The sequence below is a fragment of the Marmota flaviventris genome, chromosome 5 (assembly GCF_047511675.1).
Source record: "Marmota flaviventris isolate mMarFla1 chromosome 5, mMarFla1.hap1, whole genome shotgun sequence".
Classification (NCBI taxonomy): domain Eukaryota; kingdom Metazoa; phylum Chordata; class Mammalia; order Rodentia; family Sciuridae; genus Marmota; species Marmota flaviventris.
This window is the reverse complement of record NC_092502.1, coordinates 13,421,771-13,446,903: the sequence shown is the minus strand read 5'-3', so window position 1 is coordinate 13,446,903 and position 25,133 is coordinate 13,421,771. Positions and strand designations below refer to the sequence as shown.

At 50.5% G+C, this 25,133-nt stretch overlaps 1 protein-coding gene across 2 annotated transcripts in view; it reads left to right on the top strand.

The window, feature by feature from the left end:
- Wwc1 (WW and C2 domain containing 1) overlaps positions 1–25,133 on the top strand; it is a 143,408-nt gene that overhangs the window by 102,435 nt on the left and 15,840 nt on the right. For both annotated transcript variants that reach the window (XM_027938752.2, XM_027938753.2), the window contains exons 10-17: positions 1,373–1,462; positions 2,473–3,008; positions 5,782–5,890; positions 6,361–6,444; positions 7,123–7,209; positions 8,190–8,382; positions 15,200–15,352; positions 17,269–17,360. In XM_027938752.2, coding sequence (XP_027794553.2) covers positions 1,373–1,462; positions 2,473–3,008; positions 5,782–5,890; positions 6,361–6,444; positions 7,123–7,209; positions 8,190–8,382; positions 15,200–15,352; positions 17,269–17,360 — 1,344 coding nt within the window. The remainder of the gene's footprint in view (positions 1–1,372; positions 1,463–2,472; positions 3,009–5,781; positions 5,891–6,360; positions 6,445–7,122; positions 7,210–8,189; positions 8,383–15,199; positions 15,353–17,268; positions 17,361–25,133) is intronic.

The following is a 25,133-nucleotide window of genomic DNA, read 5'->3' as shown; positions in this document are numbered from 1 at the left end:
TGGTTTTCAATGGAAATGAACCCCACTCCAGGCTCCAGGCTGGGTGAGCTGTGCTCTCGGTGCGCTCCCCAGTTTAGGGATCAGCAGGCCAGCACGATGGCAGGAAAGGAGGAGCAGCCAGCAGTGGCACACCTCTGCCCACAGGGTCCTCAGTGTAGCAAATGAAGTTTGCCTATCTCACTTGGAGGGGGCAAGTGCCTTTCCCTAACCAGCTCCTATCCATCTCTCATTATTGGCTGAGGTTTCTCTACTGGGGTGTCCACCTGCTGCAAGAAATAGCCCCCACATCTCTGGTGACTAACATGATAGGAATGTGTTTCTTGCTCATGTAATAATATCTCATTGGGCATCCCCAGTAAGCAGCGGCCATTCATGTGGTCATTCAGAACCTAGACCTCTTCCCCTCTGAGGCCACAAGAGTCAGTGACCAGGAGACAGTCCCACCTAACCTTAACCACTTCAGCCTGACACAGGTGACTTTACCTCACCTTCCATAGGCCGGAACTCCATCATGTGCCCCACCCTCCCAGCGGCAAGGGAGTCTGGGAAGTGGCCCTGGGGACCCAGGGAGACACAAACAAGGGTGAACACCAGGAATCAGAGCCACAATGTCACATGCTCAAAGCCTAAATGGGGTGTCTCCTTTTACATTCTGATCTACTCTTCTGTACTTTTCCGTCGCGGACCTTGTCATACACTGAATTAATTAGATATTTAAGTATTTCTTACTACCTGTTCTCACCTGCCACAGTAGATGGGGAACTCTGTAGGAGCAGAAGCAAGTTCCGTTTCACTCGCTGCTTTATCCCCAGTAGCAAGATCAGCATCTAGTGTGATGTAGGCACTCAGTAAGGTCAGTGGAAGAAGGGGAGAAAGGAGGGAGGAGGGAGGGAGGGAGGGAAGGAGAAAATAATAATTCAGGGAAGGAAGGAGAAAACAAGGTGAACAAGGAATGCCTGGGTGGGATCCTAACTCTTGCCACTAATTCTGTAGCTCTGTGTCGATTATTTAATTCTGTGAGCCTCAGTGTCCTCATATGTAAAGTGGTAAAGATCATTCTTACCATACAAGTATCACCGTGTGACCAAATTGAGGCTGCATCTCAAGGTTCCTAGCACAGGGCCAACGGGGTCTAGGTAAGTAACACAGCAATCGCTCTGCCTGCTGTATATATCCTATATTATAATATAGGTAGAGGCTGTACTTCCCCAAACACTGTAGGAAACTGCTTCCAGAAAGTTCTTGCAGATGCGTCTTTGGGCTGAGTGTGCATTCCTAAGAGCACATGCTGGTGCTTCTTTTCTGGGAGATGGGGGGGCACGGAGAACCGGATCCCTTTGGCACATTCCCATTGTGCTTTCTCTCCCTCCAGGTTAAAGTTAAACAGCAAGAGGAACCAGCTGGTCCGAGAGCTGGAGGAGGCCACCAGGCAGGTAGCAGCTCTACACTCACAACTGAAGAGGTGAGTGGTGGCCCTGGGTGACCGGCCCCCTGGGGATGGCCAGGTGCAGGTGTTCCCAGGTGGCCCAGCTGAGATCTGGCCTTGACTTGTCTTCTCTGGCTCCAATGTAGATGTGTGAAAGCTCAGAAATGGTGGTGAGGGTGGTGGGGACAAGGTCTTTCCCCTCCCTGAGCTGCTCCCACTGAGAGGGCCCCCCACCCCACCCCACCCCCGGTCAGGCACTGGCATGTCTGAAGAGGCCTCTGCTGCCTCCCGCTCTAGAGCAAGAGGCGTCCGGCCTGGCTCAGGAGGGCAGCAGTGCGTCACCAGAATTGATATCAGCATTTTGTGTTTATTAGATTTTTTTTTTTTTAAAACGGTTGCCTTCTTTGTGTAGCAGGTGCTACTGCTTTTCAAATAGCACTTAGGATGTCAGGTTCCCTTTTAAAGTAAATATTTTAAGGTAGAAAAAAGTGAGCTGATTTTAAGAGAAACAGTAAGAAATATTTCAGGTTGGGTTCAAATATGGTACCATATCATGGCCAGCTGCGGAGTTGCACGCCTGTCATCTCAGTGCCTGGGAAGGCGGAGGCAGGAGGATCTCGAGTTCGAGGTCGGCCTCAGCAATTTAGCAAGACCCTGTCTCAGTGTAAATAAAAAGGGCGGGCTGGGATAAAATGCAACCGGGTTCTCCCCCTAGTACCGAAAAAACAAACAAACAAAAACAAAAACCCCAGCATTATGAAAATGCAATGTGGCCAGTAGAGAATTGAGAAATGCATAGGAGGCAAAGTGGACTTTCGGGCATCTCTCTTGGGTTCAAAGTGTGGCCCTGCCACTCTGGTTATGTGGCCTTCTTGGGTGTGTGTTTTCCTCTGGTGAAGGAGGGGTGCAAGGTGGCCGCCAAGCGGGCCCAGTGGGACCACGTGTTCTAAGAGCCCTGCTTCGTTCTCCGACGCTCACACATAGTCCCAGCGGCCCACTTCATTAACGTTCTGGGTAGTCACTGTCCCTGTTCTCCCTGTCCCCAGCCTCTCAAGCAGCATGCAGTCCCTGTCCTCGGGCAGCAGCCCTGGTTCCCTCACATCCAGCCGGGGCTCCCTGGCCGCCTGCAGCCTGGACTCCTCCGCCTCGGCCAGCTTCACTGACCTCTACTACGACCCCTTTGAGCAGCTGGACTCGGAGCTGCAGAGCAAGGTGGAGCTTCTGCTCCTGGAAGGCACCACGGGCTTCCGGCCCTCGGGTTGCATCACCACTATCCACGAGGATGAGGTGGCCAAGACCCAGAAGGCAGAGGGAGGTGGCCGCCTGCAGGCCCTGCGCTCCCTGTCTGGCACCCCAAAGTCCATGACCTCCCTGTCCCCACGCTCCTCCCTCTCCTCCCCGTCCCCGCCCTGCTCCCCTCTCATTGCTGACCCCCTTCTGACTGGAGATGCCTTTCTGAGCCCGCTGGAGTTTGAAGACCCAGAGCTAAGTGCCACTCTGTGTGAGCTGAGCCTCGGGAGCGGCACCCGGGAAAGATACCGGCTGGAAGAACCAGGAGCAGAGGGCAAGCCTTTGGGCCAAGGTGAGGAGCGCCGTGTCCACGGGGTGGAACCAGGAGTGGGGCGATGCTTTGCACTCAGGGCCCCTGTGGTGACTGTGGCCAACACTTCCTGTATGCCAGGTCTTCGTACGGTAGATAATTTAGTTATTCAGGAGACACATCAGCTCTGTGTGTGCTAGGTCCTGCACCAGGCCTTTCTCTTGGTGAACTTACTCGTTCAACAGATGTTTAAGTACCTACTAAAACTGAAGGCCACATCTTGCACTGACAGATGCATTCAGCAGACAGGCCACGTCCCAAACACTGGGCGAGTCCCTCAGTCAGTGGGTAAGACACACAAGTTCCTGTTCTCAGGAAGCTGATTTTTCCTTGGAGACACAGGGGAGAACATGCACCCAGATGAAAGTACGAAGAAGTACATCATGCAGGGCATGTGATAGTGCCTTCAGGCCGGAGAGGGACAGCCAGTTCACACTGGGTTGTAAAGGAAGGTGACCTGGGAGTAGAGTCTTAGATGACAAAAAGGAGCCAGCTGTGAGTCAGTGATAGGGGACCTAAGGCTGAGTTAAGCGGAGGTCCATTAGGAGGAGAAGTTTATCTTTAGCAGCAACTACATAACAATGCACAGTGCTTGACATTTATTAAAGATGTACTATACGCTGGTGAAAGAGATTGCTTCTCCTTTGCCCATTTCACAGATGAGGAAACTGAGGTTGAGAGAGGCAACATCGCTTTCCCTCAGTGACCCAGGCAGCAAACAACAAAGCTGGTATTGGGACCCAGGGTTTGCCAATCCCAGAGCCCAAGAGCTTTCTAGCCATGCTCCTTTCCCACTTATGATGGGAGGCAGCTCAGTGTTTATATGTGTGACACTCCTAGTGCTTGCCAGCCCCACCAATTTCCTTTGGCTCAGGACCTGATGGTCATTACAGAGCAGGTGCCCAGTAAGCCCACCTGGGGCTCCTCATTTTCTTGGCACCCTGTCCCTGCAGCACACATACCCAAAACACAATAGTAGCCATGATGCCTTGACCCAGGTATACAGAATTCAGGGACCATTATGCACATTTACCCATGTTAATCTCACAACTCTGAAGTGGGATTGATATTATCCTCATCTTACAGATGGAAAAGGCAAGGCACAGAGAGGTTAAAAGTCTTGTCTTAAGATTAGTTGCACAGCAGTGACAGAATGAGGATTGGCCCCTGCCCAGGTCCCCTCTGTAGCATATGCCCATCTCTGTCTGCAAATGGCTCAAGCTCCTGGCTCCTCATGAGGCCAAGCAGGAGAAGCTGGACCCATGTCAGCCTTATGATTCCAGGAATGGGCAGGGCAGACACTCATGGGCCCAGAATTGTCCATTTACTTTCAAGAGCCAGTAGGAGCCAGCCCTGGTTAACCAGGGCTCTGAGTGGCAGTGGTTGCTTTAGAAAAGGAGCCGAGAGATCCCTGGGGTTCCCTCATCAAGAAGGGAGTCTTGCTGCGTGCTCTCAAACAAAAATAAAAACAAGCCTCCTCCTACAGCAGGTGGCAAATGGTTTCCTGGAGAGGAAGGGGGTACAGGTGGTGCCTCTCACCAGGCTGAAGGGGTGTCTCTGACGTTGAGCCGCGTCAGGACACTCAGACCCCTGCTGGGTCCTGGGGAATGTCTGCCCTCCCCTCCCAGACGGTGTCCTTGGGGCTCTTGGGCCAGAGACTATACCCAGGGCTGGACACATTTCCTTCGTGCCATCTCTCAAAGCCTCCCCCGCAGAGAGCAATGCCAGCCAGAGCTCAGACGCTAAGCAGGTTATGCGATTAGGGCCGCTGCTCAGTCAGCAGACAAATTAATCTCCTTAAGTGGGTTAGTGGAGGGTGGAGATGCGCGGGGCGAAGGCGGGAGGTCTCCTGGGCTCGGCGTGGGATGCAGGCTGGGAGAGCCGCTTCCCAATGCCAGCACGTTTCTTCTCCCTTGTTCTCCTGCTCACCCCTCCTCTTCCCAGTCACTGTGCCCCGACTCTGTGCACTGCCACGTGGTGAGCCCCTTTCTCCCATCTGTCCCCGGTGCCTGGCACACAATGGTGCTTAGAAGTGTTGGCCGTGAAGTCGCAAGGCCTGGATCTGTCCTTCCCCACCCGACAAGGGCCAGAAACTTTGTAGCCCTAAACCTGGCGACAGGCCTGCATACCATAGGTGCCCATTATTTGGGTCAGGAAGGAACGTGCATAGTGTGGCACCACACCTAGCTGTAAACCCCAGTCAGACTCAAGGACTTGTGCTCAGGGGAGGAAGCGGAGGGGGAGAGCAGGGACCTCATCCTTCGCTTGGCTCCTGCTCAGGAGTCGGGCCTGTATTTCTGCTCCAAGTGTGTAGGGACTGGCCTAGAGGACATCACCATAGTGATAGAGGTGGACAGTGGTAATGAACTTGGTGGAGCCCTTGGCCTGGACCAAGCTCTGCACTGAGGACTTTGCCTATGCTGCCCCCTCCCCCCCGGGTATAGAGTAGGTGTCAGCATCTCCATTCCACAGAGGAGGAATCTGGGGCTTAAAAGGTTAGCTGTGGCCTAAGGTCGTAAAGCTGTGGGGGTGGAATTGTGTCTGCACCTGGACAGTTTGATTCCAGGGTCTGGCGTGTTAAATGTGAAGTCATTCACCATCCTTTCCTTGCCCCGAAGCAAAGCAGGGCCTTGCTCAGAGCTCAGAGGTGGTTGGAGTTTGGTGGGACAGAGGGGAATCAAAACTGTGAGGCCAACCCCTGTCCTGGCGTCTGATCCTGCCCTGCTCTCTTTCCTTTTCCCCCCTCCTCCTCCAGCTGTGAACGCAGCCCAAGGGTGCGGCCTCAAAGTGGCCTGTGTCTCAGCCGCAGTGTCAGACGAGTCAGTGGCTGGGGACAGTGGTGTGTACGAGGCTTCTGTGCAGAGGTGGGTCCCTGAATGCTGGTTCTGTGTGTCCGGGGGAGCTTGACTCCTAGGTATGCAAAGCGGGCCTGTGGGAGCACCTGGCCTTTGACCCCTCAGGTGCACAAGAGGTCATTTGTGACAGCTCCCGCTGCCCTCAAAGCCCCGTTTGGGACTGTGCCTAAGATGCAGCCGCAGAAACCCACAGGCGTGGCTTTTCCTGGGGCTGGAGCTGCTTGGGATATTTGTGGGATCCCGTTCTAGGGCAGCTATTGCAAAGTGCCTGCCAGAGAAGCGCATGCTAGAAAAGGGACGCCCTTTAAGAGGCACCCAGAGCAAAAGGGGTGGAGGTGAGGTCTGGAGGGATGCTGGGCACACCCCTATTGTTCCTCCTGGAGGACCCCGGTGACAACCTCCCAGAGAGAACTGTGTCTCCAGAAATTGTCCCAGGGCCCCTGCAGGGAAGCTCACTCCCTCTTCCCGGTACCTTTCAGACTGGGTGCTTCAGAAGCCACTGCTGCATTCGACAGTGACGAATCAGAAGCAGCAGGTGCCACTCGGATTCAGATTGCCCTGAAGTAAGTGGAAGATGAGGGCAGAGGGATGGGGTCTGCAGGGGCTCCTCCTCCACCCACGGCCTTTACCAGCATTTACCCTCATGTCTGCCTGGGGAGGAGGGCAGAACCGGCAGGACCTGTTCACCAGGGGGGACTGTTCACCACCAGGGAGGCTCTGAAATAAAAGCGTACCTGCTTCTTCCCCACCTCCCCACAGATGAGAAACACAGGTTTCTAAAGACTGTGACTCGCCCCAGCACCTGAGCTGGGCAGTGGCAGAGCCAGAACCAGGCCTGAGACCTCCTGCCCGCCAGGGTGTCTGTTCATTGTCACTGTGGCATCTGTCCATCCCCATTCGGATTCCAATGATTTGGATCCAAGTTGAACACGGGGTAGGGGGAGCATGGCCCACATAAGCGTGGTTTCCTCTTAATGGAAATGACTTCCATATTTTTTAAGTAGGAATTAATTGCTAGCATTTCAGTATCAGAAAACTTCCCATAAACTTCTGGCGTCTCTTTAGAAGTTCAGAGGACTGACAGCTCCAGACCTGCCTCTTCACATGGCTCTAGGTCTGTGTCGCCAGGTTGGTTCCCCGCAGTTCCCACCAGCCACAACCACATCTTGGGATTATTAAGGGAGAGAGAGAGAGAGAGATGTATTACTAACAGGTGTTGCTCTTGCCCCTTTTCATTTCAGGTATGATGAGAAGAATAAACAATTTGCAATATTAATCATCCAACTGAGTAACCTTTCTGCTCTGTCCCTGCTGCAAGACCAGAGAGTGTGAGTATGTGGCTGGGCGGTTGTGGGTTCTCCCCTCACCCTCTCTGGTTATCCCTGGGGACACTCTTCCTCCCTGTCCTGCAGGTATCCGTGCATGGGACCGTGATGCTCAGTGTCAATCCTGTTCATGCCCTTACAGACACCATGGAAAGCTGCTGTGGGCAGTCCCCATTCCTTCCCCAATGCAAACTGGGTACCTACCTCAGGATGGGGTGGCGAGCCGGTCCTTCATGGACCCTGCCCCTCAGGACTTCAGCCAAGAATGGGCACAGTCCTGTTTGTCTTCTCAAGTGTTCTACCCAGAAAGGAGCCTCCCACTCTTCAGAGTTGATGCCAGTTTTTTGGCCAGGATGTGACTGGGTATTCCCCGGAGGCTAATGGGATGGTACACACCTCTGCCGTCTCCCTGTTGCTCTTCCCCCTGCAGACCGGGTTTAGTTTCCTCGCACTCACCTGAATACCTGTTTTCTCCTGTAACTAGACCGTGAGGCCTAGCGGACAGCAATAGGGGCAACTTCTAGCCCCCATGGGGGTGGAACATGGGAAAGAAAGATGGAGGGTGGGAAAGCCAACAGAGCAGAAGGAAGACAAGACTGGACCCTTGGCTCACTTCCAGGCTTTGCCTGTGCAAACAGTGGCAGGACAACCAACCTTTCCCCCATCTCGCTGGCACCCGTGCAGGGGTATCTGGGACAGTGCCTAGAGGGTGGGGGTCTGGCCCCGAGGATCAACACATCTGTGGTTGTGCTCAAATCCTCAAGTTCTCCTCTGAAGAGGTTGTGGCACTTTGCCTTCTCTATATTAGGGGCCTGACGGTCCCCCTGCCCAGTGGTCACAGGCATCCCTTGCAGATCCCTGCACAACACCCCCAGCTTGCCTGCTCCACTGCGCTTTCCTGGGGGATTTTAGCAGCTGAGAACCAGCACATCAGCCTCAGACCTGGGTTGACCCGACCTCCCGGTGGTTCTGTCCCCCTTTAGGAACATCCGCGTGGCTATCCTCCCTTGCTCTGAAAGCACCACCTGCCTATTCAGGACCCGGCCCCTGGACGCCTCGGACACCCTCTTGTTCAACGAGATGTTCTGGGTGTCGGCGTCCTACCAAGCCCTTCACCAGAAGACCTTACGAGTCGATGTCTGCACCACCGACAGGAGCCACGTGGAAGAGTGCCTGGTGAGGGCTGAGTCTTCTGTCTGTCTGTCTGTCTGTCTGTCTGTCCATACATCCATCTGGCCTTCAGTCCTTCTGGGGACTGGTCCACCCTGAGCTTTGAGAAGGCTGGAAGGAGAGGCATGCTGTGATGTGGGTCAAGCCTGGATTCCAGGCAGAGGTGTTTGCATGGGGAACATTGGGGGGGCTCCTCTCCGGCGAGGTGGCGTAATGGACCTTAGAGGACCTGGACAACACTAGCCCTGTGCCTCAGTTTTACTTCCCAGTCTCAGAGACAAGAAACACAGATACAGATAAGTTCAAATCCCACCTACCACTTGCTGTATAGCTGGGTGACGTAAGGCAAGTTACTTAAAACGTCTCTGATTTTCATTTTTCTTGCTAATAAAATGCAGATAATTCCTCCCTCACGCCCATCGTCAGGGTTACATGAGGATTCGGTACATGTGAAACACCGAAGTGCCTGATACATGGTCGGTTCTCGTTAAAGATGAGGCCTTTGCTGATCCCCTAAGTGCCCACTCCATGCTGGGTGCTGGAGGCCCATGGGAGAATTTCTTAGATGAGGAGCCAGCTCGGACGGCTGACACTCAGACAAGTTGGCAGGGACCGTGTTGGAAACGTGGGTTGAGGTGAGAGGAGCAAATGTGGGTCCCAGGCAGAGGAGCCATGCAGGCTGTGTTTGCCTCTCCGTCTTCCCCGCCTCCTTGACAGGCTGGTCGTCTGATGTGAACACAGCCTTTGCCTGGAGCAGGAACATCTTAGCTGCCTGGGTCTGCTTCTGCTGGAACACCCTCTCTGGTGGAACCGTGGAGCCACAGGGAATGTCAGTCCTCAGCCTGGTCATCAGGCCTGCCCATCCCAGCCATCACCTGAGAATCTCCACTTCTCGGTCTCAGTTTCCTTATCTGTAAAATCTCACTTGTGCTGTTTCCTTAGCAAGCTGTTCTCCCGGATTCAATGAAGCACTAAAGCCACGCTTCTCAAACTTTGCACTGAGTTCCCTGGTGCTCCGCTTAAAATGCACACTCAGATTCAGTAACTCTGGAGTGTGGCTGGAGATGCCCCCAGGGGGTGACAATGCTGCTAGGCCCTGGGTCACACTTTGTGTAGCAAGGATGTATGATGGTGTCTGCACTCACTCAGTTCCCACTAGACATCAGTTCCCACCTCTCTCCTGCTCACTGGGGTCCATAACAGGGTTGCTGCCATTTATGGTGATACCAATGCTAACAATAACGCGGTGGCAGGTGTACATAGGATGAAATGGCATGAGGCAGACATTGAGCTAAGTCCCTGGCATGCATTCTCTCTGTTGATCCTCGCTGCAGTCTAATGAGGTAGGTACTGTATATCAGTAGGGAAACTCAGGCTAAAAGAACTAAAAGACCTTCCCTGAGGTCACATGGCTGGAAAGTTGCAAGAGCCATATTTGAACGCAGGCACATTCCCCTGTGAAGCCCATCCACACCAGCCCCGACGTGCTGTCTCTGCCAGCACAGGGCTCCCTGGAGCTACAGGTGGGGATGGTGGCTTAAAGGGTTTGGCAAGCGTGGTGGACGTTGAACAAAAGAACAGAAAGCTTTTCCAACGCCAGACCTGCAGTGAAGCCTCTCCTGAGCCTGGGCATTCCTACATGAGAGGAGCCCCAACCCTATTTTCTTCTCCTAAGTGGATCCCTTTTATTCCTCTTTCCTAATTGAAGTCTGGCCATCGCTGGTTGCCATGGCAGCAGCCAAAGCGCTCATCTCACCGCGGCTTCTCTCTGCCTGTGGCCAATGGGAAACCTCCTTTCCCGCAGGAGTGCGGACGTGGAGTGTCAGGCTGCCGTGTTTTGGTGGCTGGAGGAGGAGAGGAAGTGAGACGAGAGGGAGAGGGGGCTTGCTGCTCCCACGTGGAGTCTCCCTGCATTGCCGGGAAGGAGGAATCCCCAGTCGGGTTCCAGCATTTAATGGGCCAGCACTACTGTCTGCGTGTCTGCTGTTGGGCCAAGAACTTCACGTGTGCAGAGTCTCATTCAGTTCCCCACCCAGCCCCTCGGATAAGGAACCCATGATCTCCATTTTGTAGAAACGGGATCAAGACCCAGAAAGGCTAAGTCACCTGCCCAGCTCATCCTGCGCGTGGAGAGACAGCGTGGATTTGAATACGAATTCCGCTCAATGCCTCTCAGGGTTATTGTAAGGGCTCTCATGTCCCCAGACCTAGATTATGGGTTTAGAGGGACATTTGCCTGCCTTCCCCAGCACCGCAGGTGGCAGTTCCACCGGATGCTCGAGGATGGCATCTCAGGGTCCCTGGCTCCCTGTTATTCAGCTGCTGAGCCCAACGCGGGCAGCTCAGGTCCTGCAGAGGCAGCCAGCTTCCCAGGTCCCATGGGGAATATCAACACGGCTCCCCTGGCGTTCCTTCACTTGGCAAAACCCCAGCCCTGCCAAAGCGACCTCCCCATCTGTGCGCAGCTGGACAGATCATGCACACGACCTCGCTACACAGTGCTGACTTCTCATGATCAGCCCGAGACTGCGTCTCCCAGACCCTTTATTCCCACCTGTGCGCAGACCCTCACCCCGAGAGAGGAGGCAGAACCGAGTGCCCCGGCTCCACCCCCACGTGGCTGCTTCTGCCTGTCCTTGGGGCTCCTCCACACTCCTGCCAGAAGCCACCCCCTTGAGGACGTCACCCCACCATTGTTCTGCTCTCTCCTACCCCCAATTTTCCCTCCCCTACTGAGTGCAGCCTCCCCAAGTCGCAGCGTGCTGCTGTTTCTCTTCCGCTCACAACAAACGAGCAAAACCCCTTTCGTCCCATTTCCATCTCCAAGTATGACACGATTTCTTCCCTTTTCTTTATAGCAGAAGACAAAAGAGATCACTTTCCTTCTGGAACCCAATCTCAGAGGGCTTCTGGCCTCGTGCTTTGCTCCTCGTGGTCATTGGTGACCTCCCAGTCACTCAGCGCAGTGGCTCCTTCTCCACCCTCATCCTCTGAACAGCCAGCGACGTGTGGCACGTTGCCTGCTCCGCCTTCCTCCACGTTTTCTCTTTACCTTGTCACCTCACCTTCATGGTGTTCTTCCCACGTCACTGGCTTCTCTCTTGGTCTCCTCTGCTGACCCCTCCTCATTTCCCTGACCTATGTCCGAGGGCCCCAGTGCTCCATCCTAGCTGATCTCCGCTTTCCGAGTCCCTTCCTTGGTGAACTCTCCCCGTCTTCAAACATGCTGCCAGGTGTGGTTGCAGCCTAGATCTCTGCTTACCTCAGACCTCAGATTCGCAGCGCCTGTTTGCATCTTCTCTTACACGTCTCAAGAGTATGTCAAGCCAGCGTGGCCACAAGAGCACGACGATGTGTCTCCCTGTGTCTTTGCCATCTGGGCTGATGGCATCCTATTTGTCCATTGCTCAGGCCAGACACAGTGGCCTTTCTTGTTCTCCCACCTCATCTTGTGCAATTCACCTTCTAAAGATCCCTAGAACCCAACCACGTCCCCCGGCCTAAGCCACTGTCATCGCTCACCTGAGGGATTGCAGCAGTCTCCTCCTTGGTCTCCCACTTTTGTTATCTTCTCTCCCACCTCCCGGGAGCCTACATGTAGGAGCCGTTCTCTGTTTTTCCAGATGAGGATGCAGGTGCCAGGCAAGTCAAGTGTCAGCCTGGTGTCGGCTTCCCCTCCCCACTGAGCACTGCTCTCCCAGAAATCACCTTTATCCACCCAGACGTAGCACAGTCCATGCTCCGCTCCACTCCATCCTGACGCAGGTTGAGTATCCCTATCCAAATTGCCTGAGACCGGGAACGTTTCTTTGGAATATTTGCATATACATATCTTGGGGTTGGGACCCAAGTCTAAGGAGAGGATTCCTTTATGTTTCACGTACCCCTCCTACAACTAACCTGAAGGGAATCTTTTAAAATATTTGTAATAATTTTGTGCATGGAACAAAGATTTTTCCCCTTGTGGCATCTCACTGGTACTCAAAAAGCATTGGGTTTTGGAGCATTTTGGATATTGGGTTTGGGGATTAGATACACTCATCCTGGAGAAGGAGAAAGCAGGAGGGTCTCAGGGGGACTGAAGAGCCCGTTTCATATCCTGGGATCCATCCCTGGCCATGGCCGGCTGCAAGCCCTCTTTGCAAACTTCTGTTGCTATTTCTACCAGCCACAGGCACAGCCACTGATGTGAGAGAGAGGAGGGGAAGGAAGGTGAGCTAAATCCCAGATCTAACCGGGGCTTTCCAAAAAAGGAGTGGCGGAAGCAGTAAAACCTGAGCAATGATTGAAGTCAGTTTGTGGTTCCTCCCGCTAAGGAGAAACTTGCAGTAAAGCCTTTCTTTATGACATTATATCTGATTTGTCCATTGGTTGCAGTTTATTTTTATCATAAGGAGTGTATTTATATGATTCCAAGGAAAACTGTATGGAAATCTCACTAATAAGAAATCTCACTCTTCCCCCATGGAATATTTTTGATGGAACCATTTTGACCAGTTTCTTCTTTACCTCCCATTAGTTCTTGATTCATATATGATCATGTGATCATACTCACTCCCCTTGTGCCTCAAACATGGTACAATGAAGGGTATTTAGAAGGTACTGGGTGCTGTGGTGCATGCCTCTAATCCCACTTTATTTGGTTTATTTGGGAGGCTGAGATAGGAGGATCATCAAGTTTGAGGCCAGCCTGGGCAATTTAGCAAGACCCTGCCTCAAAATAAAAAGTATTGGGGCTGTGGCTCAGTAGAGCCCTTGCCTGGCATGCATAAGGTCCTGGGTACTGATCCCCAACTCCCCCCCCTAAAACATATATATAGATAGATAAAAGATACGTATGTTCTCCATTTTTAATACACAAAACAGTATACCATTTCTTTGGGATATTTGCTTATACATGGCATCCTTTTGTGCACCATGTTCCTTTTCTCCTTAACAATGTGTCCTGGACACCTCTGCATCGGTACAAAGAGCGTTAATTTTTTAACCTGCTACATAATCTTCCATTGTATAGAGAGGTTGTACTTTATTCAAACAGTCCCCTTTTGCTGGACCTCCGACTTGTTTGAAATCTGCTACTACAAAAGGAGTCAAAAATGAAGATTCCTTTTCATGGGTCATTTTCCCATTTACCCTGCTTATGCAGGGCTGTCTGTGGCCCAGACATCCACAAGGAGAATTGCTGAGTCGAAGGGTTAAATGTATCTGTATTTTTGCTACATATGGCCAAATTCCCTTCACAGGGTTTCAGCCCTTTTCTATTCCCACCTGCTAAGTGAGAGACTGCTTGTTCCCCTAGCCTCCCTGAGAATGTGCTTTGTTGGCTTTTTGATGAGTGCATGTTTTGTAGGGGAGAAGTGAGTGATAGGTGGTTTTTTTGCCTGACCTGTAATTACTTGTTCAATGTCCCATTCCATCTCCTAGAGACCACTAGCTCCTAGGAGATGAGACTGTTTTGGGGACCTTCATTATCCTTAGAAGGTACCACACAACCTAATGCTCATTAGGGTTAATGTAGGAGAGGTCTCCAACACCAAACATCAAATAACCCAAATTAAAAACTGGCAAATCACTTGAATAGACATTTTTCCAGAGATGGCATACAGATGGGAAATGTGCACAGAAGATGTTCGGCATCACTAATCATCCAAGAAATGCACGTCAACACCACCTTGAGATATCACCTCCCACACATTAGGATGCTGCCTATCGAAACACGACAGAGAAGATACACAGCAAGCGTGTCATTGTGGAGAAAGTGGAACCCAATGCAGTGTTGGTGGCATCATAAAACAGTGTAACCGCCATAGGAAACACAGTGGAGCTTTCTCAAAATATTAAAAATAGAATTATCACGTGACCCAGTAGTCTCACTTCTGGATATCTATCCAAAAGAACTGAAAGAAGAGTCTGGAAGTGGTATGTCCACACTTGTGTGCACAACTTCACTTTTCACAATATTAAAGAGGTTGGAAGTAACACAAATGTCCATGGATAGATGAGTAGGTAGACATTGTGGTCTGTGCTCATGAAGGAATATTACTGAGCGATGAAAATGAATGGGCTTCTGATACACGCTACAATGTGGATGGACCTTGAGGATGTTGTTAAATGAAATAAGCCAGTCACTAAAAGACATACCACTTGATTGCACTTACATGAGACATCTAAAGTAGTAAAACTTATAGAAGTAGAAGCATGGGATTACCAAGGGCAAGGGAATAGAGGACAGGGGCACTGTACTAAAGTGTAGCACTTCGTATTTGCAAGATTTAACAATTCTGAAGATCTGTTTCACAATAATGTGCCTATGCTTAATACTAAGGAAACATACCCTTAAGATGATAAAGGTTAAAAAACCATGTGGGTTTTTTAAACACAATAAAAAAGAAAAAGAAAACAGGATAGATGCTCAGGAAAATATCTGTTGAAGGAGGGCTTGAGGTGTAGCTCAGTGATGGAGCTTATCAAGATGCTGGGTTCAGTTCTCAGCACCAAAAAAAAACGGTATAGAGATGGTGGTGCATGCCTGTGGTCCCAGCTACTAGGGAGGCTGAGGCAAGAGGATTGCTGGAGCCTGGGAGTTTGAGGCCAGCCTGGCCACCATTGTGAGACCCCTTCTGAAAAAAAAGAAAAGATTTGGCAAATGAGCTTGCCAGTGAGTGAATGAGTTACTGGGGATAATGCCTAGTCCGTTCTTAAGCCTCCATCTCTACCTGGCAGTGGCGGTGTGGTGGTGTTTTCCATATTGTCCCCAAGAGCCAAATTCTGAGGACACCTTGTCACCCCCTATTTATATTCTCTTTCCTTCCACCCCCGACAGGGAGGTGCCCAGATCAGCCTGGCAGAGGTGTGCCGCTCTGGGGAGAGGTCGACTCGCTGGTACAACCTCTTGAGCTACAAATACTTGAAGAAGCAGAGCAGCGGGCCCAAGGCAGCTGGAGCCGCGGGCCCCAGCCCAGGGCCTGAACGCACGGTGAGCTGGGGTCCCATCCCGGAGCCCCGACCTCTCACACAGGCAGCCGCTAGAGGGTGGGGCGGCCTCTTCCCTAGCAGAGTCAGGTAGGCAGGGCTCACTGGTGCAGGAAATGGGGTGGGGACGAGGAAGGAGTGAGAAAAAGGACAGGAAGGCAGGGCCTTACTAAGGGACGAGGAGCTCCCCGTCTAGAACCCGCTCTCTCTGCGTCTCCCCACCCCCTTCTGTGTTTTGCACTATCTAACATCACTCGCCTGCTAAACACCTTAGTTCACGTTGCTTAGAAAGGGAGAGCCGGGGTGGAGCGCTTGCCTGGCATGTGCCAAGCCCTGGGTTCTGTTTCCAGCACCAAAAAATAGAGTGGGAAAGAAGGTCGCAAGGTAGAAAGGAAACCTTCCTTATGACCCTGCTGTGCAAGGCCCGTCCCAGAAATCAGAGAAGAGGAGCGGGAGCCAAGGCAGGGACAGTCAGAAGGCCGGTGTCCCCAGCCGGCCGCAGGGCTCAGGCACGCAGCAATCTGAGCCTCCGTGGTTTTCTTGTGTGAGCCTTGACAGGTTGCTGTGAGGTCTGAAGAGAGCAGGGCGTGGGGCTTGAGAAATGGTGACGGTTTCGCTATTATTTTGACTTACTTAAGAATTTCGCATTTGCCTCTTTGGGGTTTAAAAAAAAAAATAAGTTTCCTGTCTTAGTGCTTTGTAACAACAGAGTCTTGCTCCCCTGAGTCCTGGCCGGTAGTCTACTTGGCCAGCGGGTGTGGACCTCGAAGGGCAGGAAACCGTCTCGGGTATTTGAATAGGTCAAGTGTGCTAGAGATGAGGCTCCGGGTTCAGTCTGTTTTCTCTTTCTCTTTCCCCTGGTCTTCTCTTGTCATCTTCTGTACTCCCTTTGTGTCCATTGCTGACCTGTTACATGCAGTGCCCCACAGCTCAGAAAGATGAACCAAAATTACACTATCAATGTCCATCAACCAGCTGCAAAGCTCAGGGGCACACCCTGCCCCGCCCCCCCTCACTCCGAGGAGACAGTGAGCTGGCCAAGGTCCTGAAACGAAGCTCCTCCCCCTTCTAGCACTTGACCCTGAGTAAGCACCTTCCACTCTCACGCACAACTGCCTCCGTCCCATCCCTCAGGGGGACAGTAACGCCTGCCTATCGGGATCATGGTGGGATTAAAAGGATGCTATGTATAAACTGTCCACCTCGTTCCTGGCCAGTATCAGGCCTTCAATTGATTTTTGTTCTTTCTTTCCTTTCCCAAAAGAAAAATGTCAGGAATTATCCAGACTCTGACCTGTGCTCCCAGGGCCCATTGCAAATTCACCATGGGCCCAGAAAACTGCAGGTCCTAGTTTTTGCTTTACTCTCAGTTCCCATTTGCTGAGTGCCAATTGTGTGCTAGGTGCTCTTCTGGGTACTGTATATAAATTGTGTCGACTGGTCTCCATGGCAACCCTTAAAGGAGACTCACGTCACTCACGCTTCTTCACTGCAGACACCAGTCAGTAGAGACGGTCTTCCTCCAGGACGCCCTCCCCGAATGCCATCCCCCACGCCTGCTGCAGTTCCTGTTCCCAAACATGCGATCCTGGTCCTTCCCATGTCTTTGGGTTACTGATGGAACACGCATTGGTCTCCCTGACATCTCTGTTCTCCTCACAGTCAGACCTGTGATTCTCTCACTTAACCTTCCAAAACCCTACTGAGCAGTTCCACATGCACCACGGGGTTATTCTCTGGAGGGAGAGGAACCAGGAACTGTAGTTCCGGGATGTAAGTGACACTGGGCAAGACACCTGGCCGCGCTGGACTTCAGTTTGCACCCTCAGTTCCCCAGGAGGGTCAGGGCTCTCAGATGCTCGGACTCCTGGCAGGTTGGGCAGCATCCATGGTCCCTCCACTAACCCTTGGTCTCTGCAGGACGCTGTGTCTGCCCTGCTAGAGCAGACGGCAGTGGAGCTGGAGAAGAGGCAGGAGGGCAGCAGCAGCTCACGGGCGCTGGGAGACAGCTGGTAAGTGAGCGCTCCCTTGGACCTTCAGGGCCACTGGGTTTGGACCTGGGTCCAGGGATGAGGTCCCCCAAACATCAGGGCAACCAACAGACAGGTTCTCCTCGGGGCACTGAGAACCTTTCCCCTCATGGACTGTCTACAGGCAATAAGACACCATAGCCGGTACGGTAGTTCCTAATATCCCTGTCCCTCTGGATGTGGAGGGACAGGGATATTAGGAACTAATATCCTGGAATCCCAGCTGCTCTGGAGGCTGAGGCAGGAGGATCCCACATTCAAGGTCAGCCTGGGCAAATTAGTGAGTCCTTGTCTTAAAATGAAATTTAAGAAAAGGGCCAGGGATGTGGCTCAGTGGCCGAGTACTTACCTAGCATGCACAGCTCTGGGTTCAGTCCCCAGTGCTACCACCACCCTCAAAATAATCCCTTCCCAATTTGGCATTTTGTGTTCCATGGATCACCTATGCAAGGTCACACCTAATGTTATTCATTGTCTTGCACTGACATTTCTTTTGCTTTTTCTTGGGGTGAGGGGTGGTGGGTACTAGGGATTGAACTCAGGGACACTCAACCACCGAGCCACATCCCAGCCATATTTATTGTTTTGTTTAGAGACAGGGTCTCATTGAGTTGCCTAGCACCTCACCGTTGCTGAGGCTGGCTTTGAACTCGAGATCCTCCTGCCTCAGTCTCCCAAGCTACTGGGATGACAGGTGTGTGCTGCCACATCCGGCTGACATTTCTTTTGGTCAACAACTTTTTGATTAAATTTCGTATTGGTATAAATGAAAAATTTGTATCATATGCCATAAATTAAAAGTTCATCAGTAAGGGATTGCATTTGGCTGCTAGAACAGGGAGCAAAATAATATAAATAAGTTTCTTTGTTACTTAAAAAGAATATAAGAAAGTTTCCAATTCTGTTAGCATGATTATGTTGTTAGGAACCCAGGCTTCTCTTCTCTGCTTTGCTGTCTTTACTATGAGACCTCCGTCATCCGGGCTGCTTGATAGCCCAAGATGGCTCTGGACTACCTGCCCTCACACAGTCTTTATTCAGGAAAGAGGAAAAAACCAAAGAATGTGCCTCTGGGAGATGAAGGTATAGCTTAGTGGTAAAGCAGTTTCCTAGCATGTACAAGGCCCTGGTTTTTAATCTCCAGCCCCACAGATAAAATTAAGCCACATACAATTTCTTTTTTTCTTTCCATTTTTTGTGGTACTGGGGCTTGAATCAAGGGCTCTGCGCTTGCTAGGCAAGTGGTCTCCCACTACACTGTATGTCCAGCCCTGCACATAATTTCAGTGTGGCTGGTAGTCTCAACTAGCCCAGCCCTAGTTTCATTTTAAAAAATAGAAGAGACATGCCTGTGCACCTTTTCACCAGGAAGCAGACAGGACAGTCATATGACTTCTGGTTGCTTCTTCTTGTCCAGTCCGCCACTTGGCCTGCCCAACTTCGAGGGAGACTGGAAAATTAGGACTGTTGATTACAAGTTCAAAAAATCAGATGTCCATCACTAAAGGAAAAAAGTAGGAATGGATATGAAATAGGCCAGATGCCAGGTCCCCCTCTGGAGGTAGCTGTGGAAATCATAGCATAACGAAAACAGCTGGGCCTGACATCTTCCGGCTCCATGTTAAAAAGGAGCTGAGCCAGTGTCTCAGTGCTTTTGCCAGGGAGACTGTCTCCTTGATGGGACAGGTACTGAAGGGAGGGCAGCGTTCTCACTCTGACCTGATGCTCTGTGATTCCTTCTCACAAGCAGAAAGTTCGCATGGCACCCTTGACATTGACCAGGGTGGCAATCCTGCCCTCTTCATTTTTTGTGTGTCACCTTAGCACTTTCTAATATCTTTTTAAAATTGACACACAATAATTGTACAAATGGACCATGTTGTTTTGAGACATATGTGCATTGTGTAATGATGCCATCAGGTTAATTAGAATATCCATCACCTCAAACAGCTGTCGTTTCGTTGTGCTGACACCTTCGGAGTCCCCTCTCCTAACTCTTCTGACACGCACTGTACATGCTTGGCCATGGTCACACTTCCGTCCAGGGCTCACCACAGTTGGCTCCTCCTGTCTATGCATGACTTCATACCCCTCCCCTCACCTCTCTTCTTCCCCCCTCCACCTCCCTGTCCAGCTCAACATAATGCCCTCCAGACCCTCCCACGTTTCACAGATGACCAAGATTTATGGCCCCGAGGTCCTCCCCGTGTATACATGCCACGTTGTCTTCATCCATTCGCCTGATGATGGACACTTGCACTGCAGCAAACCTGAGAGTACAGGTGCGGTTTTACTGCAGAATAACACACATGCAGAAAGCGGATGCAAGTGGACTCAGCTCAGCCAACCTCCAGAAACTACAGAAGCAGAGCCGCACCAGCACCGTGGGAGCTAACCACGCCTCCTTCCCATCTTTACCCTCACCTCCTCTTACCTTGACTGAGCCTCCCCTGAAAACTGGGGTGGTGGGGAAATACCTAAGACCCAGGGTTTCTGGAAAAGACTGGAAGAGAAGCCACTAGTGAAGACAAACTACAGAGTGTATAGTAGACACTTAGTAAGTGACAGAAAATATTATTAGGGCAAAGAGATCCCAGCCAGGATTGGCCACTGCCTATGGATCTTGCCATCTGGGAGGAAGTAGAGTTTGGTCTTCAGCTCCTGTGCTTGGAATCCAGACAGATAAGCATTCAGAGGTTAGCTCAGCCAATTTCCTGGGGCATGCTGGGTCTGGGGTGTGGTCTGAGCTCCCTGAGTGATTGACAGGTGCCGCCTGGGCTGAGGACCACCACTCTTTTTATTATTGTTGTTTTTATGTTGGTTTTATTTTGTTTTGTTGATACTGGGAATTAAACCCAGAGGTACTTTACCACTGAGCTACATCCCTTGCCCTTTTTATTTTTTATTTTTTTATTTGAGATAGGATCTCACTAAGTTGCTGAGGCTGGCCTTGAACTTATGATCCTCCCACCTCAGCCTCCTGAGTGGCTAGAATGACAGGTGTGTACCTCACACCTGGTTAGGACCACCACTCTAAACCTCCGTTTCCTCATCTGTGCAGCAGAGATTTTAAAGATAGCCATTATATCATGGGGATTTTGCAGAGTCCATAAAATGATGCACGTTAGCACTTAACACAGACCCTGACCCAGAGGAAGCTGTACGTTGACTCTTGGATGATCTTTCTGTTAAGCCCCACTTTGTATATTTGGTCTCAGAAGGAGCCTTCCCTTCATATCTTTGACTCCGGAGATCACCAAATGTTTTCTGGAAAAGGCCAGATGGCAAATATCGTCGGCTCTGTGGGCCATATGGATCCTGCCGCAGCGCCTCCAGACTGCTTCTGTGGCATGGGAGCCCCTGGACAGTCTGCAGACCAGCAACCCTGTTTGTGCTCTACCGACATGTCATTTACGGACACTGACATTTGCATTTCATATCACTTGCACCTGCCATGAATTAGCCTTCTCCTATTGATTTTTTCCCCAGACATTTTAAAATATAAAAACGATTCATAGCTTAGACTATCCAGAAAAAATCAGTGGGCTGGACTTGTCCCACCAGCTGTAGCTTGCTGACCTCTCTGTTAGTCCTCTTGGACTGTTTCTCCCTGTGAGAAAGAGTACAGCAAGGTTCCTGGAATTTTTGTGGGATCTTTTGTTTATTTTAGGGTCCTCCACACTGTCTCAGCCTCTGCCTCCCCCCCCCACCCTACTCTCTGGCACGACTGTGTCACCCTGTACTGTAATTCACACAGCCCAAGATCTGATGCCAGAAATAGGCCCAGGACCTGTCTCCCAAAACCCTGGCACGAGATCAGTGGCTTCCGCTAAATTCCAAGCTTGTGCTGCGACTTTTCAAGCCGTCTCCTAGCAACCGCCTTCTGTTCTCTCTCCCTTTGGGGCCCCCTGTATCCCCACCCCCTGCCATTCAAACTTCCCCAGCCTCTTACTCACAAAGAGGCCCGGGGATCCCCCAAGCTGCCTCGCGGGTCCGTCCATCTGCGGCCATCTCCCCCCAAGCTGGAGGCTTCTTTGGGTCCCAGGGTGGCTGCCTAGCTCTGGAGTCCCAGGTGGAGTTCTGCCAAAGGCCAGCTCTGCCTTCTAATTTACACTCTTCAGTTCAGCCCAAGGGTCCAGCATGGCATGTCTCTCCCTCTTTGTATTTGTTTAGGTTTCTTTTATTGTTGTTTGTTTGTTTGTTTGTTTGTTTTGCAGGGCTGAGGAGTGAATCCAGGGGCTCTCTGCCATGGAGCTACATCCCCAGCCCTTTTTATTTTTGCTAAGTTGCTGAGGCTGGCCTCAAGCTTGCCATCCTCCTGCCTCAGCCTCCCGAGTCCTTGGGATGACAGGGGGCCTTACCTAGGTTTGTTTAGTGCAGAGAATTATAATTTTTTTAAGAGCCGTAGCAAAATAAAATTAAGATTATTAGAAAACATAGAATATAATCACAACCATGCTAGACGGATGAACCATCCTATTTACCTTCTCAGGAACTTGTGTGTTCCTGTCTAGGGCAGATATGAAGTGGTGTTTCTGAGCCCCAGCGCATGCGTGTTTTATATTTCAATAGTAGCCGTGGTAGAGTAGTTCCCAAATGTCTCTGTTAGTACAGAAAATGTTCCCATAGCAGTGATTGAGAGTTTCCTTAACTTGCCCCCTTTCAGATGGTCGATTTAATTGAACTACTATACTTAAATCAACATTATGAGTCCTTTTTCTTGGTACCAGGAATTGAACCAGGGGTGCTTAACCACTGAGCTGCATCCCCAGCCTTTTTAAAAAAAATTCTTATTTTGAAAGAGGGACTCACCTAGGTGCTAGGGCCTCCCTAAGTTGCTGAGGCTAGCTTTGAACTTATGATCCTCCTGCCTCAGCCTCCCAAGCCACTGGGATTACAAGCATGTGCCACCATGCCCAGTCAACATTATGTACACTTCTGCTGAGTGCAGTGGCACACACTTGTAACCCCAGTGACTCAGGAAGCTGAGGCAGGAGGATCGCAAGTTCTAGGCCAACCTCAGCAACTTAGTTGAGACTTTGTCTCAAAAGAAAAAAGAAAAAAAGGCCTGGGAATATAGCTCAGTGGTAAAGAAAGCTCCTTTGGGATTAATCCCCAGTACTGCAAAAATAAATAAATAAAAATAAAGCATATGTATACTTTTTATTTTAAAAGACGCCGCTAGCCCTCGTTCCTAGTATACATTCCCTCCTCTCCTTTATGCTCGCCCCGTGATCTGCCTGTCTCCTCTACCTTCACCAGCACTTGATATTATCAGATTTTTTTTTTTTTTTGCCATGGCAATGGGTGAAAAGATGTTGTGTATTTTAATAATTTTTCTCTTTGCCGTTGAGATGGAGTGGGCTTTTCCCCCTGACCTGGAATGTTTAGATCAGATTCAGTTAAATGGAAGAGACTGCCATTGTGGTCGAGCCTCAATGGGCTTGGACAAATCCCCCTGGGAACTTGATGCTACCACTGAGCGCCCTTGCTGGCACATGGAACCTGAGGGTCTGTGCCCCTCGCTTTTTGAGTCTGTGAAGTGCATTGAGCTCTCCCAACGCTGTTGAACCATGAAGCATAGCACCAAAAGCACCGAGTTCTGCTGCTGACCTTTTTCCTGATGCACTTCCCCTGGATGCAGCATTCTTTCTTAGAGGGGCTTCCATGGATTCCCAGGCTCCATGTCTTCTTCACGAGAAGATGGAGGAGCTGCTGGGGCCAAGAAGGGAAGGACAGGTCCCTCTGTGGCCAGAATCCCCAGCTGAGGTCCCAGGTGTCTGCATGGCAGGGTTGGTGGTAGAGACCCAGGATCCCTTCTCCCTGTTGGGAAATCCTCAGGGACATCTGAGGTTCGCCCTCAGCCTTGATGAGCCAGCTCCTCGTCGAATTCTCCGCTTCTGGCTAGAATTCTGTGGGCTCAGCGTGGCAAGCCCATGTCATGCTGCTCAGAAGCCTGGCAGGTTTGTACGTGTTTGAGAAGTCAAGATGAGGCCCAAGATAGATGACTGTGTAACACTGGAAATCCATTTGTCACACTAAATCTTTCCCACCCAGGAGTCCAAGGGCAGAGGACGGCTGTAAAGGATGTCGCCAAGAAGATTCTCTTGAGCCAGTCGTGCTGCACAGGAAGCCCCGTGGGGAAGAAGTTAACTCGGACACATATCTCACCTCGTGTTCAAAAAATAACACAAATGGGTCCTGAGTGAAAACTGAGACTGTGAAACTTCTAAAAGAAGACTATAGGAAATTCTTCCCCATGTCAGAGAAGGCAGAGATTTCTCTGGACATAAAAAGCACTGTAAAAGGAAAATGAATAAATTGGACTTCATCCTAATTAGAAACTTCTGCTCTTTGGAAGATACCATCTAAAAAAAAAATGAACAGGCAAGCCGCAGGCCTAGAGAAAATATTTTACAATAAAAATACCTGACAAAGGATTCATGTGCATAATATAGAATGATCTCCTATAACCCAGGTGTAGTAGATGACTAAATTCAAGGACCAACAAGGGTTTGGGATGCAGCTCAGTGGTATAGTTCTTGCCTGCTACGCTGGAGATCTTAGGCTCAATCCCCAACACAGGAGGGAGAGAGGAAGGAGGGAAGGAAGGAAGGACAGAAGGACAGACAGACGGACCAAGTGTTAATGAGGAGCCAGAATTCTCATTTTATTGCTGGTGGGAGTATAAAACGAGAAAATTACTTTGAAGAGTCACTTTCGGTTTTATAAAGGATAAACTTATATTCACGGGATGACCCGGTCAATCTGCTCTTGATTATGTATGTGTCATGGGCTGCACCAAGTTCCCCACATTCATTCACTGAACCTTAACCTCCAGCACATCAGGCAGTGGCTGTATTTGCAGACAGGGCCTTTGAAGAAGCAACTAGGTGACAGGATGCTTTTAAAGTGAGGGTGAGGCCTAATCCAGTCTGGCGGGTGTCTTTATAAGAAGAGGAAATTTGTACACACAAACACCAGGGACGTGTGAGCACAGAAGAAAGAGCAAGTAAGGACCCAGCAAGAAGGTGGTCCTCTGCAAACCAAAGACGGGGTCCTCCGAGGAAACCAGACCTGCCGACACCTTGATCTTGGGCTTCAGCCTCCAGAACTGCAGCATTTCACCTCAACTGCTCCAGCCCATTCATATAATATCCAGGAGAAATTAAAACCTGTATCGGCCCACAATTCATGTATGTGAATGGTCTTACAAGCTTTATTCATAATGGCTAAGAACAAAAAGGAATCCAAGTGTGGGTCAACTGATGGAAAACTAAACAAATTGCAACATATCCACTCAGGGGAATATTACACATCAACAAAAATAACTACCGATGCCTGTAGGAACTGGGGGAACTTCCAAAACGCTATACTGACAGAAGAGGCCAGAGACAAGTAAATACATACTGATTCCACTTACATGGAACTGTATAAGAATCTAATCTATAATGATAAGAAGCTGATCAGTGGTTGCTCAGGGGTGGGGGAAGATTGGGAAAGATGCAAAGGAATTTTTTAAAGCAATGGAATGTTGTAGATCTTGAGTGTGGTGGTGGTTACACAAGTGAGTACACTGATCAAAACTTGATAGCTGTACACTGAAAATGCATTTTGCTGATATATATAAATCACACCTCACTGCAGTTGGATGTTTTGTATTCTTGTAGCGCTGGGCATCCAACCCAGGACCCAGGCATGCAAGATAGGTGTTTACCACTGAGCTACATCCCCAGCCCTAAATTGGGGATTTTG